At 51.5% G+C, this 14,683-nt stretch overlaps 1 protein-coding gene across 1 annotated transcript in view; it reads left to right on the top strand.

Moving 5' to 3' along the window:
- The window catches only part of pigl (phosphatidylinositol glycan anchor biosynthesis, class L), a 56,494-nt gene that overhangs the window by 602 nt on the left and 41,209 nt on the right, over positions 1-14,683 (top strand). The window contains exons 2-3 of the mRNA XM_070857983.1: positions 5-171; positions 9,301-9,400. Coding sequence (XP_070714084.1) covers positions 5-171; positions 9,301-9,400 — 267 coding nt within the window. The remainder of the gene's footprint in view (positions 1-4; positions 172-9,300; positions 9,401-14,683) is intronic.

Raw genomic sequence — 14,683 nt, 5'->3', positions numbered from 1 at the left:
GCGGCCCGGAGCCCCCCGGTGCCGGGCAGGAGCCAGGACCGAGCCCGGGGCCCGGGGCTGCCGCGCTGCTGGTCACCGCGCACCCGGACGATGAGAGCATGTTCTTTGCCCCGGCCTTGCTGCGCCTGACGGCCCGCGGCCTCGCCGTCCACCTGCTGTGCCTGTCCACAGGTAGGTCAAACCTCGCCCGGCCGCGTCCCTGCCCCCCGGGACACCCCTCAGGCCGCGGCCCTGCCCCCCGGGACCGGGACATCCCTCAGGCCGCGGGCCGCGGCCCTGCCCCCCGGGACATCCCTCAGGCCGCGGCCCTGCCCCCCGGGACCGGGACATCCCTCAGGCCGCGGGCCGCGGCCCTGCCCCCCGGGACACCCCTCAGGCCGCGGCCCTGCCCCCCGGGACCGGGACATCCCACAGACCGCGGGCCGCGGCCCTGCCCCCCGGGACATCCCTCAGGCCGCGGCCCTGCCCCCCGGGACCGGGACATCCCTCAGGCCGCGGCCCTGCCCCCCGGGACCGGGACAGGGACACCCCACAGACCGCGGCCCTGCCCCCCGGGACATCCCACAGACCGCGGCCCTGCCCCCCGGGACCGGGACATCCCTCAGACCGCGGCCCTGCCCCCCGGGACATCCCTCAGGCCGCGGCCCTGCCCCCCGGGACCGGGACATCCCTCAGGCCGCGGCCCTGCCCCCCGGGACCGGGACATCCCTCAGGCCGCGGCCCTGCCCCCCGGGACCGGGACAGGGACACCCCACAGACCGCGGCCCTGCCCCCCGGGACATCCCACAGACCGCGGCCCTGCCCCCCGGGACCGGGACATCCCTCAGGCCGCGGCCCTGCCCCCCGGGACCGGGACACCCCACAGGCCGCGGCCCTGCCCCCCGGGACCGGGACATCCCTCAGGCCGCGGCCCTGCCCCCCGGGACCGGGACACCCCACAGGCCGCGGCCCTGCCCCCCGGGACCGGGACATCCCTCAGGCCGCGGCCCTGCCCCCCGGGACCGGGACATCCCTCAGGCCGCGGCCCTGCCCCCCGGGACATCCCTCAGGCCGCGGCCCTGCCCCCCGGGACACCCCTCAGGCCGCGGCCCTGCCCCCCGGGACCGGGACATCCCTCAGGCCGCGGCCCTGCCCCCCGGGACCGGGACATCCCTCAGGCCGCGGCCCTGCCCCCCGGGACATCCCACAGTTTTGTGATGAAGGAAGCAGGCTCTCAGGATAAATGGCCAGGTGTAAAAACAGAAAATGCTGCCAATACTCAGCGGGCCAGGCAGAGTTAATATTCAGGCTGATGTTCCGACCTGAACATTTCACATTCCTTTCTCTGCCTGACCTGCTGAGTATTTCCAGCATGCTCTGTGTTTATTTCAGATTTCCAGCACCCACAGTACTTTGCTGTTGTAAATGACCAGGTTATTGTTTTAATGATGTTGATTGATCGGTAAATGTTTGGCAGGACACTGAGAGAATTCCCCCCGTGTTCGAATAGTGTCATGCGATCTATTGCGTTCACCTCAGAGGGTAGAAGGGGCCGAAAAACAGCAGCTCTGACAATGCCGTAGTCACTCAGTGCTGAGGTAAGGTGACAGCAATATGCTCAAGTCTCTGGAGTTAAGCTTGAACCCAACGACCTTCTGACTTAGGCGAGAGAGCTACTGCTGAGCTAACGCTGACACCTGTGTGTGTTTCAGATTCGGGTCAATATTCCTTTTAGAATAGTGACTTATTCTTGCAAGATGCTGTTGCCAGCTGAACCAGGTTCACAGATTCATTCATGTACATAAGAACATAAGAAATAGGAGCACGAGTAGGCCATTCGGCCCCTCGAGCCTGCTCCGCCATTCAATAAGATCATGGCTGATTTTCTACAACTCCACTATCCCCATATCCCTTGATTCCCTTAATATCCAAAAATCTATCATCGATTTCTGTCTTGAATATATTTAAAGACTGAGTCTCCACAGCCCTCTGGGGTAGAGAATTCCAAAGATTCACCACCCTCTGAGTGAAGAAATTCTTCCTCATCTCAGTCCTTAATGGCCGACCCCTTATCCTGAGACTGTGACCCCTGGTTCTAGACTCTCCAGCCCGGGGAAACATCCTCCCTGCATCTACCCTGTCAAGCCCTGTAAGAATTTTGTATGTTTCAATGCAATCTCATTCTTCTAAACTCTAGAGAATATTGGCCTAGTCTACTCAATCTCTGCTCCTAGGACGATCCCCCGCCATCCCAGGAGTCAGTCTGGTGAACCTTCATTCCACTCCCTCAATGGCAAGTACATCCTTTCTTAGGTAAGGAGACCAAAACTGTACACAATACTCCAGGTGCGGTCTCACCAGGGCCCTGTATAATTGCAATAAGACGTCTTTACTCTTATACTCAAGCCCTCTTGTAATAAAGGCCAACGTGCCATTTGCTTTCTTAATTATTTGCTATACCTGCATATTAACTTTCAGTGATTGGTGTACAAGGACACCCAGGTCCCTCTGAACAACATTTCCCAATCTCTCACCATTTAAACAATACTCTGCTTTTCTATTTTTGTACCAAAGTAGATAGCTTCACATTTCTCCACATTATATTCCATTTGCCATGTTCTTGCCCACTCACTGAGCCTGTCTATATCCCCTTGAAGCCTCTTTGCATTCGCCTCACAACTGACATTCCCACCTAGCTTTGTATCATCAGCAAACTTTCACCATCAATTTAGTGAACCTTTGCTGCACCGCCTCCAAGGCAAGTATATCCTTCCTTAGATACGGAGACCGAGACTGTGCACAGTACTCCAGGTGTGGTCTCACCAGGGCCCTGTACAATTGTAGCCAGACTTTCTTACTCTTATACTCCAACCCTCTTGCAATAAAGACCAACATGCCAATTGCCTTCCTTATTGCTGTACCTGCATGCTAACGCTGTGTTTCCTGCACAAGGACACCCAAATCTCTCTGAACACCAACATTTAAAAGTTTCTCAACATTTAAAAACGATTCTGTTTTTCTATTCCTCCTACCAAAGTGAATAACTTCACATTTCCCCACGTTATACTCCATCTGCCACCTCACTGCCCACTCACTCAGTCTATCTATATCCCTTTGCAGATGCTTTGTGTTCTCCTCACAGCTTACTGTCCCACCTAACTTTGTATCGTCAGCAAACTTGGATACATTACATTCGGTCCCTTCATCTAGGTCATTAATATAGATTGTAAATAGCTGAGGCCCCAGCACTGCTCCTTGCAACACCCCACTTGTTATAGGCTGAAAAAGACCCATTTATCCCTACTCTCTTCTGTCCGTTAACCAATCCTCTATCCATGCTAATACATTACCTCCAATCTCATGATCCCTTATCTTGTGTAATAATCTTTTATGTGTTACCTTGGAATGCCTTTTGGAAAACCAAATAAACTACATCCACTGGTTCCTCTTTATCTACCCTGCAAGTTACATCCTGAAAAAACACACATAAATTTGTCAAACATGATTTCCCCTTTCATAAACCCATGTTGACTCTGCCTAATCATGTTCTGATTTCATAAGTGCCCTGATACCACTTCCTTAACAATGGATTCCAGCATTTTCCCGACGACTGATGTCAGGCTAACTGGCCTGTAGCTTCCCATTTTCTCTCTCCCTCCTTTCTTGAATAGCGGGGTTACATTTGCTACCTTCCAATCCGCTGGGACCGTTCTAGAATCTAGGGAATTCTGGGAGATCAAAACCAGTGCATCCACTGTCTCTGCAGCCACCTCTTTTAGAACCCGAGGATGTAGGCCGTCAGGTCCAGGGGATTTGTCGGCTTTTAGTCCCATTAGTTTCTTCAGTACTTTTTCTCCACTTATAAGAATTACATTAAGTTCCTCACCCTCATTGGACCCTTGGTTCCCCACCATTTTAGGTAAAGCTTTTTGCATCTTCTACTGTGAATACAGATACAAAATATTTTTTGTGAGTGTGGATGTCTAGCTAGGGGATTTGAGTATAGGAGCAGGGAGGCCTTACTGCAGTTGTGCAGGGCCTTAGTGAGGCCTCACCTGGAATATTCTGTTCAGTTTTGGTCTCCTAATCTGAGGAAGGACGTTCTTGCTATTGAGGGAGTGCAGCGAAGGTTCACCAGACTGATTCCAGGGATGGCTGGACTGTCATATGAGGAGAGACTGGATCAACTGGGCCTTTATTCACTGGAGTTTAGAAGGATGAGATGGGATCTCATAGAAATGTATAAGATTCTGACGGGACTGGACAGGTTAGATGCTGGAAGAATGTTCCCGATGTTGGGGACGTCCAGAACCAGGGGACATAGTCTTAGGATAAGGGGTAGGCCATTTAGGACTGAGATGAGAAACCTCTTCACTCAGAGAGTTGTTAACCTGTGGAATTCCCTGCCGCAGAGAGTTGTTGATGCCAGTTCATTGGATATATTGAAGAGGGAGTTAGATATGGCCCTTATGGCTAAAGGATCAAGGGGTATGGAGAGAAATCAGGAAAGGGGTACTGAGGGAATGATCAGCCATGATCTTATTGAATGGTGGTGCAGGCTCGAAGGGCCGAATGGCCTGCTCCTGCACCTATTTTCTATGTTTCTATGGAGATGAAATTCAGTGCAGTCTGGGGGTTTTATTGCTGTGTGTGGAGGGTTGTTGAACTGCCAAAAACATTTTCTCCCTTCCCCACATGTGTAATATTTCTCTGGGGGAATCTCTTGCAAAGGTGGAACTGAAAGAGTGACGGAAACAGGCAGGAAACAATCTGATTGGATTTGCTTATTTGTCCTAATCTTGTGATACTGGGCAGGCATTATTTGTGTTGCCAGCAGGTGCAGTTGTCAGTGGGTGGCTGAAGAGCTGGATGAAAGTAGCAGTACTAGGTTATGTGTGGGCAACTTGAAGGATGAGTTCAAGAGCCGAGTCTTGTCAATTGTCAGGAAAAGACGTTGGGGAAACCATTGTTGGCTATTCAATCATATCTTTTTATATATAGTTTTATAGATTTTCTAAACCTATTATTTTTCTGTCTAACAGCCACAAGGATTGTGGTGAAATGAAGCGTGCTTTATAGGCATTCATATGCAGTCTGTGACTTGGATTCTTTTTCAAGGAGTTGGTAGGGACATCTGAGTCAATGTGGGCAGTGGCTGGGAAGAACCTATGTTGCTAAAACTAAGCCATAGATTTACACACCAATGATTGCAGCAGTAAACTCAAAGTCACTCGGTAACTAGCAACATCCTCTGATTACTAATATGGCCCAAACTAAAATCGTACAGCACAGAAGGAGGCCATTCGTGCCTGTGCAGGCTCTTTGAAAGATCGATCCAATTAGTGCCACTCCTCTACTCTCCCCACAGCCCTGCAATTTTTCCCATTTCAATCCTATATCCAATTCCCATTTGAAAGTTACTATTGAATCTGCTCCCATCGCCCTTTCAGGCAGCGCTTTCCCGATCACAACAACTCGCTGCGTAAAAAAGATTCTCAGCTTCCCTCTCATTCTTTTGCCTTAAATCTGTGTCCTCTGGTTACCTGCTGCCACAGGAAACAGTTTCTCCTTATTTACTCTATCATAACCCCTCATTATTTTGAACACCTCTATTTAATCTCGTCTTAAAAGTTCTCTGCTCTAACTTCCTTGCTATTGTACCCTGTGCCTCTCTAAATTATAGCTTCAGTCCTTACTGTTTCCAGGAATAATTAAAAGCTACAATTCTAGCATGCGTGCAATACGTGTGCCCGCCCACAGCCCGATTGTACAATTTAATAAAACAATCGGTTCGTAAGAAATCTCTCACTAAATAGTTAAGATTGGTATTTTGGCTTTCAGTTAACAAGGAAGATCAGAATATTTAGGTGTAAAATAAATTCCATTTTTATACTAGTTCCTATTTTTATATAGACTGGGCAAACCAGATTTGTAGTAATTGTGCAGAGGATGCGTTCATGGAATGCATTCAAGATCGTTTTCTAGATCAGTATGTCAAGGAACCAACTCGGGAACAGGCTATTTTAGGTCTAATATTGTGCAATGAGATGATGAATTAATAACCTTGTAGTAAAGGGGAGCAATGATCATAATACGATAGAAATTTAGATTGAGTTTGAGAGTGATTTAGTTAAATCCAAAACTAAATCTGAACAAAGCAAGCTATGTGCATATTAGCGGCGAGTTGCCTAAGGTAGGTTGGGAAACCAGATTAAAAGATATGACGGTAGATAAGCAATGGCAAACATTTAAATAAATAATTCATAATTCACAACAAATTCCCTCAAGGAAGAAAATCCCCCACGGGAAAAATTTCCAACTGTGGCTAACAAGCAAAGTTATAGATAAGTATCAGATTAAAGGAAGAGGCTTATAATGTTGCAAAAAAGAGCAGTAAGCCTGAGGATTGGGAGTATTTTAGAATTCAACAAAGGAGGACCAAGAAACTGACAGAGGGAAAAAATAGAATAGGAGAGTAAACTAGCAAGAGACATAAAAACAGAAAATAAAAACTTTAAAAGGTATACAAAAAGGAAGAGATTAGTGAAAGTAAATGTGGGTCCCTTATAGGCAGAGACAGGAGAAATGGTAATGGGGAATAAGGAAATGGCAGAGACATTTAAACAAATACTTCAAACTACAGTACGCGGACGATGCTTGTGTCTGCGCACGCTCAGAGGCCGAACTCCAAGCCATTGTCAACACCTTCACGAGGCGTATGAAAGCATAGGCCTTACGCTAAACGTCCGTCAGACAAAGGTCCTCCACCAACCTGACCCCACCACAAAGCACTGCCTCCCAGTCATCAAAATCCACGGCACGGTATTAGAAACGTAGACCATTTTCCATACCTTAGGAGCCTACTATCAGCAAGAGCAGACCTCGACAAAGAGATGCAACACCACCTCCAGTGCGCCAGTGCAGCCTTCGGTTGCCTGAGGAAGAGAGTGTTTGAAGACCAGGACCTCAAATCTGGCACCAAGCTTATGGTTTACAGGGCAGTAGTGATACCTGTCCTGTATGGCTCAGAGACATGGATTATATACAGCAGACATCTCAAAGCGCTGGAGAAGTACCACTAGCGCTGTCTCCGCAAGATCCTCAAAATCCCCCGAGAGGACAGACGCGCCAATGTCAGTGTCCTCACCCAGGCCAACAGCCCCAGCATCAAAGCACTGACCACACTCAACCAGCTCCATTGGGCAGGGCCACATCGTCGGCATGCCCGACACAAGACTCCCAAAGTAAGTGCTCTACTCGGAATTCCTACATGGCAAGCGAGCCCCAGGTGGGCAGAGGAAACGTTTCAAGAACACCCTCAAAGCCTCCTTGATAAAGTGTAACATCAACACCTGGGAATCCCTGGGAAGTGGAGGAAGAGCATCCGGGAGGGCGCTGAGCACCTCGAGTCTCAAGTCTCGTCGCCGAGAGCATGCAGAAACCAAGGGCAGACAGCGGAAGGAGCGTGCGGCAAACCAGTCCCACCCACCCTTTCCTTCAACCACTGTCCCACCTGTGACAGAGACTGTAATTCCCGCATCGGACTGTACAGTCACCTGAGAACTCACTTTGAGTGGAAGCAAGTCTTCCTCGATTTCGAGGGACTGCCTATGAGATGATGATCTGCTTTCATGGAAGAACTATAGAAATTTACAGCACGGAAGGAGGCCATTTTGGCCCATCGTGTCCGTGCCGGCCGACAAGGAGCTATCCAGTCTAATCCCACTTTCCAGCTCTTGGTCCGAAGCCCTGTAGGTTATGGCAATTCCCCAAGAGGAGGTGCCAGGGCTGCCTGTTGGCGGCCTGGCCGAACCAGTGGCCCCCATTGCGAACCAGTGGCCCCCATTGCGAACCAGTGGCCCTCATTGCCGGCCAACTCAGGAGTCGGCCAGCAATTAAAACAAAATGGCGGCCGCGGTGATGCGCCCTCCCTTTTAACCGACCAGCAGTGGCTGCACTCCTGTGAGGCAATTTCCCCCACGGGGTGTAAAAAGGGGTCGGCCCGCTGTGCGGTGAGGGGCCAGTCCACCGGGTGGGGCGGAAACACGTTACTGCTGCCTCTGCCTCGGGGTCAATTGCAAGTGGATTGACCCCGCCACCTGCTCCCAGGCGGAAAGGCCTTACTGTCCCGTTACCGCCTCTTGGGGGCGGTAACGGGCCTTAAATGGGACAATTTCCCCCCCTAGAAATCTTACTGCAATTATACAGGGCCTTGGTGAGACCACACCTGGAGTATTGTGTACAGTTTGGGTCTCCTTACCTAAGGAAGGATATACTTGCTTTTAGAGGGAGTGCAGCGAAGGTTCACCAGACTGATTCCTGGGATGGGGGGATTGTCCTATGAGGAGAGATTGAGGAGACTAGGCCTATATTTCCTAGAGTTTAGAAGAATGAGAGGTGATCTAATTGAAACATACAAAATTCTTACAGGGCCCTGACAGGGTAGATGCAGGGAGGGTGTTTCCCCCGGGCTGGGGAGTCTAGAACCAGGGGTCACAGTCTCAGGATAAGGGGTCAATCCACCGGCCATTTAGGACTGAGATGAGGAGAAATTTCTTCACTCAAAGGATTGTGAATTTTTGAAATTCTCTACTCTAGAGGGCTGTGGTTGTTCAGTTGTTGAGTATATTCAAGGCAGAAATTAATAGATTTTTGGATATTAAGGGAACCAAGGGATATGGGGACAGTGCGGGAAGTTGGGGTTGAGGTGGAAGATCAGCCAGGATCTTATTGAATGATGGAGCTGGCTCGAATGGCCTACTCCTGCTCCCAATTCTTATGTTCTTATTTCCACAACCTTGGGGATTTGGGCCTCATTTGGTGAACAGTAGCTGGTATTACCGGAGAAGCTCCTTGTACAAGATAGCAACTTATAGCAGAGATACGTGCATGCTGAACGTGCTCCAAATTCAGATCCCCAGCACCAGAAGGTTCAATCAGTTCTGTTAATACTATCAATTTTCACATAGGATGTATAATTATAGATAACACATGCATAGATTTAGAGGTGTCTTTCTAATGTTAAATAATGCAAGTTATATACCCAAACAATGAAGAGATACACACATTCTATCTGTACAAATTCAAATGGAAACAAAGAGTTTTCCTGAAAGAATGATATCTCTTGCTGCACTGAGCATCCTGTTCAGTCTGATATTGTAAGCATAAGACAGCTCTCTGATCCTCGCAGACCCCACCATAATTTAATTATGTGCCTTGCAATAAAATTGAGAGCCAGTGCATGACTGTCTGCTATAAGATCACTTGGCAATATGAACAGTGCTGTTACTGTTATAAGCTGCTAATGTTTCATATTTTCAGGGAACTTCTACAATCAGGGGGAGGTTCGTAAGAAGGAACTTCTGCAGAGCTGTTCTGTTCTGGGAATCCCTTCATCTCGTATAAGCATTCTGGAGCACAGGTACATACTTGCAACTGCAGAATACCGCTTCTGTACTGTACTTGTACTCAGGGTCTTCATAACACAGGAGATAGATCATTGGTGTTGTCTATAATAAGGTACTGTGTTTGGATCATACAATTTTATAAGTACAGGTACTTACAAAATTAATTTGTTATTTTTTAAGTCTACCTTTTTTTATAATTGTCTTTGAGTTTCCGCTCCTTGCAGATTCTGTAGGTATTCAACCATCGAGCAGCTGGGCCCAAGTTTCCCCAGGAGCTGCTCCGTTTTTTTTTTGGAGCAACTAGATTTTTTTGGAGTAACTTAAAAATCGCAATTCTCCCCATTTAATTTGCTCCAGTGTAAGTGAGTTAGTTTTTTTTTAGTTTAGTTTTTTTTTCACAAGGGGGCGTTACCAGTCACTTACGCCTGTTTATGCCATTTAAGCAAGTTTAGCCAGCGAAAATTTACTCCAAACTAACTTAGGCCAGCGTATGAGGCCACTTGTGTCCGCTCAGAAAAACCTTGCGGTGAATTAAGAAATCAGCGTAGGTCGCCTCCAAATGATAGTGTTATGCTAGGAATGCTGGATTTTTAAAATCCTAAGCAGTGAGACTGGACAGGGTTTAGGTGCTATCAGCCTGATTAAACTGAGTATATTTTTAGTAAAGATAGCTAGATATAATGGGCCCAAGTTTCGAGCCGCGCCTAGAACGGCGCAGTCCCGACCTGGGCGCCCGTTTTTCGCGCCACAAAGTGCGCCTAAAAAAAATCTCCAGATTCTCCCACCTCCCTGAAGGTCCTCTGGCCCTCGGCGCAGCGCAGCAGGAGCTGTAGGGGGCGGAGCCAGGTCCCTGCGCTGAAAACAGTGCCGGGACCTCTGCACATGCGCGCTACAGTGGGCACGCATGTTCAGTAGCTCCAGGCGCCCGAAACTGTGTGGGAGGGGCCCGAAGCACACAGCCCCTAGCCCTGGCCCAATGGCCTCACTGGGGCTGCATGAATAAGGCTCCTCCCACGGCCAGCTCCTGCTTCCTCCCCCCCCCGACTCGACTCCCACCCGCCCCCCCCCCCCCCCCGCCTCCGGACCAGACCCAACACCGACCCGACTCCCGCTTCCCCCCCAGCCCCTGGATCGGACCCGACACCGACCCAACTCCTGCTTCCCCCCCGCCCCGATCCCCCGGACTGCATCCGACCTGAACTCCCTCCCCCCGACCTGACCTCCTCCCGACCCGACCCAACGCCACCTACTGGGGCTGGGGACGGGCCGTGCCCGAAGTCTCCAGCCCGGCCCGTTCAGCCTCCCCCCCCCCCCCCCCATCTCCTCCCCCTCCCCATCTCCTTACCCCCCCCTTCTCCTTCCCCCCATCTCCTTCCCCCCCATCTCCTCCTCCCCCCTTCTGCTCCTCCTCCCTTCTCCCCCCTCCCCCTTCTCCCCCCTCCCCCCTCCCCCTTCTCCCCTCCGCTCCCCCCCACTCTCCCTCTACCCCCCTCCTCCCCCTCCCCTCGCTGTCAGAAACACAGACACTGACAGACAGAGAATGAGAGACACACAGACAAACAGAGAGATAGAGACACAGACAGAGACACACTGGGGGGGGGGGCATCCCAGCACGCTGTTGGAGGGCTCCCGGTGCTGCAGTCGCTAAGTAGAAAATGTTTTATTTATTGATTTAAAAAAAACAATTATTTCTCATTAATTTTTTTTGACTGATTTATTGATGTATTTATCATTTATTATTGATGATAGCTCTTTATTTGTAAAACTGAAGTGTTTAATGTTTGTAAACTTCCCTTTAAACCCCCCCCCCCGCCATTCCCTACGCCTGATTTGTAACCTACGTCTGATTTTCTAAAGTGTAGACAAGGTTTTTTCCAGCGTACAAAAATCTTCACTTACTCCATTCTAAGTTAGTTTGGAGTAAGTTTTCACTGACAAAACTTTGAAAACAGGCGTAAGTGGCCGGACACGCCCCCTTTTGGAAAAAAAAAATTCTGTTCCAAAGTGAAACTGTTCTAACTGACTAGAACTGGAGCAAACTAAATGGCGAGAATTCCGATTTCTAAGATACTCCGTTCTACACCAGTTGCTCCTATAAAATCAGGAGCAAATCATGTGGAAACTTGGGGCCAATAGTACTGGAAAATCTTTGAAGATTCTTTTCTCCCCCACTCCCCCCCCCCCCTCCCAAAACTCTTCCCCTCCCCCCTTCCCCCCCCCCCCCCCACACCAACCTGTCTCTTGTAGCCCTCAGCGCGTGAAGGCAGTGGCCGGCCTGTGCGGCAGGCCACTCGGCTGGGGATAGGGGCGGAGAGCGTGGGCCCCTCCCACACAGCCTGCAGCGCGCACACTCAGATTCTGGGGGCAAGGAGCTACTGCGCATACGCACACACTCTAGTGCGCTTGTGCAGAGGTCCCGGCACTGTTTTCAGCGCCGGGACCTGGCTCCGCCCCTGAATCCAGTTGCCATGCTACACCACCATGGAGGAGAGGCTGGGTAGTGGCCAAACGCGGCCTGAAGATTTTTGGCGCCCTTGGAGTTCTACAAAAGCGGCGCACCTCTGGTGAGTGTGCCAGAAATCTGTGCTGGCCAAATTTGGGCCCATGGTATTTCACGTGCGTTTTGATGTTGAGTGTCAGCAGCCTATTCACCCTCGGAGGGTACCCTGTGCCTGCCTGCTGCATGTGGGCACACACTATGAGGAAGATCCCTAGTTAGTGATCGGGAGTGAAACCCGGGCTGATTTTTCTCTCCCTCGCACTGGGGTAATTGCAGTGTTTACACTGCTGTCTCAGCTGAGATTAGCTAACAGAACAGACTGGGGATTGAATTTGGGGCCGTCCTGGTTTATTTGACTCGGCTACCTACCTACCCTGATTATCAGGCTCTCAGTTCTAACATTCTCTGCTAAACCCCACCCTCATTGTTAGACTTTTGGTTTTAGCACATGGTCACTTCACTCCACCTCCCTGAGGCTGTCCATATTACATTCTCTGTCGCACTGCACCTCCAGGCTATCAGATCGAACATTCTCTTAGCTCAGAAAGTCTCTGCTATATTTCACACTGATAAGTTACTGGGTCAGCGCATTGTGGCCTGGGACTGAGCGGTCAGTGCACTGTGGCCTGGGACTGAGCGGTCAGTGCACTGTGGCCTGGGACTGAGCGGTCAGCGCACTGTGGCCTGGGACTGAGCGGTCAGTGCACTGTGGCCTGGGACTGAGCGGTCAGTGCACTGTGGCCTGGGACTTAGCGGTCAGTGCACTTTGGCCTGGGACTGAGCGGTCAGTGCACTGTGGCCTGGGACTGAGCGGTCAGTGCACTGTGGCCTGGGACTGAGCGGTCAGCGCACTGTGCTGTGGGACTGAGCGGTCAGCGCACTGTGCTGTGGGACTGAGCGGTCAGCGCACTGTGCTGTGGGACTGAGCGGTCAGCGCACTGTGCTGTCGGACTGAGCGGTCAGCGCACTGTGCTGTGGGACTGAGCGGTCAGTGCACTGTGGCCTGGGACTGAGCGGTCAGTGCACTGTGCAGTGGGACTGAGCGGTCAGTGCACTGTGGCCTGGGACTGAGCGGTCAGTGCACTGTGCAGTGGGACTGAGCGGTCAGTGCACTGTGGCCTGGGACTGAGCGGTCAGTGCACTCTGGCCTGGGACTGAGCGGTCAGTGCACTCTGGCCTGGGACTGAGCGGTCAGTGCACTCTGGCCTGGGACTGAGCGGTCAGCGCACTGTGCTGTGGGACTGAGCGGTCAGCGCACTGTGCTGTGGGACTGAGCGGTCAGCGCACTGTGCTGTGGGACTGAGCGGTCAGCGCACTGTGTCGTGGGACTGAGCGGTCAGTGCACTGTGGCCTGGTACTGAGCGGTCAGTGCACTGTGGCCTGGTACTGAGCGGTCAGTGCACTGTGCTGTGGGACTGAGCGGTCAGTGCACTGTGCTGTGGGACTGAGCGGTCAGTGCACTGTGGCCTGGGACTGAGCGGTCAGTGCACTGTGCAGTGGGACTGAGCGGTCAGTGCACTGTGCTGTGGGACTGAGCGGTCAGTGCACTGTGGCCTGGGACTGAGCGGTCAGTGCACTGTGGCCTGGTACTGAGCGGTCAGCGCACTGTGGTCTGGGACTGAGCGGTCAGCGCACTGGCCTGGGACTGAGCGGTCAGCGCACTGTGGCCTGGGACTGAGTGGTCAGCGCACTGTGGCCTGGGACTGAGCGGTCAGCGCACTGTGGCCTGGGACTGACACTGTGGCCTGGGACTGAGCGGTCAGCACACTGTGGTGTGGGACTGAGCGGTCAGCACACTGTGGCCTGGGACTGAGCGGTCAGTGCACTGTGGCCTGGGACTGAGCGGTCAGTGCACTGTGGTGTAGGACTGAGCGGTCAGCACACTGTGCTGTGGGACTGAGCGGTCAGCGCACTGTGGCCTGGGACTGAGCGGTCAGTGCACTGTGGCCTGGGACTGAGCGGTCAGCGCACTGTGGCCTGGGACTGAGCGGTCAGCGCACTGTGGCCTGGGACTGAGCGGTCAGTGCACTGTGGCCTGGGACTGATCCATACAGCGCAGTAAGATCCCAGATTCAAGCTCAATCAGACTAAGCTAACTTGTGTCGGGTAAAGACCCTACAGTTGGCCATAGTTCCTCGCAGCCGAGGAAAGGATCAGTTGGTATTTCTATTCCTGATTGCTATCCTGTGATCTGTACTGGCATTGGGTGAGGACAAGATCAGCCCTGACCGATCACCTCTCACCCCCACACATTCGTCGAACAGCTTGCTGAAACTCACTGGGTTCACACAGGAAGAATGGTCACTTGGGCGAGCTACCAAACTCTGATGAGCATCTCTGGAGCTGTACACCAGCAAGAAGCAGCAACTTCAGGAGGAAAGAAAATTGAGGTGCAAAGCAACGAACCTTATCCTGGGTTATTGGGCCTCTCAGTGCGTGTACTGTGCGTGTAAGCCTTGATCCTATCCCTGTGTATCGTGCTGCGCAGTGTTCCCTTGTTACAATCAGATCAAGAGTCTCTTATAGTTTGTTTTCAAGAGTGCTGCAGGGGCTTTACTGTGCCTAATAATCATAAATATAACAAGGTTCAAATGTCAGGATAACTCTTAAATATCATTTTGTGCAGTTGCAGTTTAATGGGTGCAGCTGTTAGTTGTGTTGACCTGGGACTCCCCCAAAGATTCAGCTGGATAAAGAAGTGAGTGGCTGAGCCACACTGAGTAGGAAGTTCCAGATTTGGATTCCCAACCTGTGCTGGTCCTACCTGTGCCCCAGGAGTTCAGATCCCACACCGCAG

The sequence above is a fragment of the Pristiophorus japonicus genome, chromosome 16 (assembly GCF_044704955.1).
Source record: "Pristiophorus japonicus isolate sPriJap1 chromosome 16, sPriJap1.hap1, whole genome shotgun sequence".
Taxonomy (NCBI): Eukaryota; Metazoa; Chordata; class Chondrichthyes; family Pristiophoridae; genus Pristiophorus; species Pristiophorus japonicus.
This window is presented reverse-complemented; position numbering and strand designations above follow the sequence as displayed.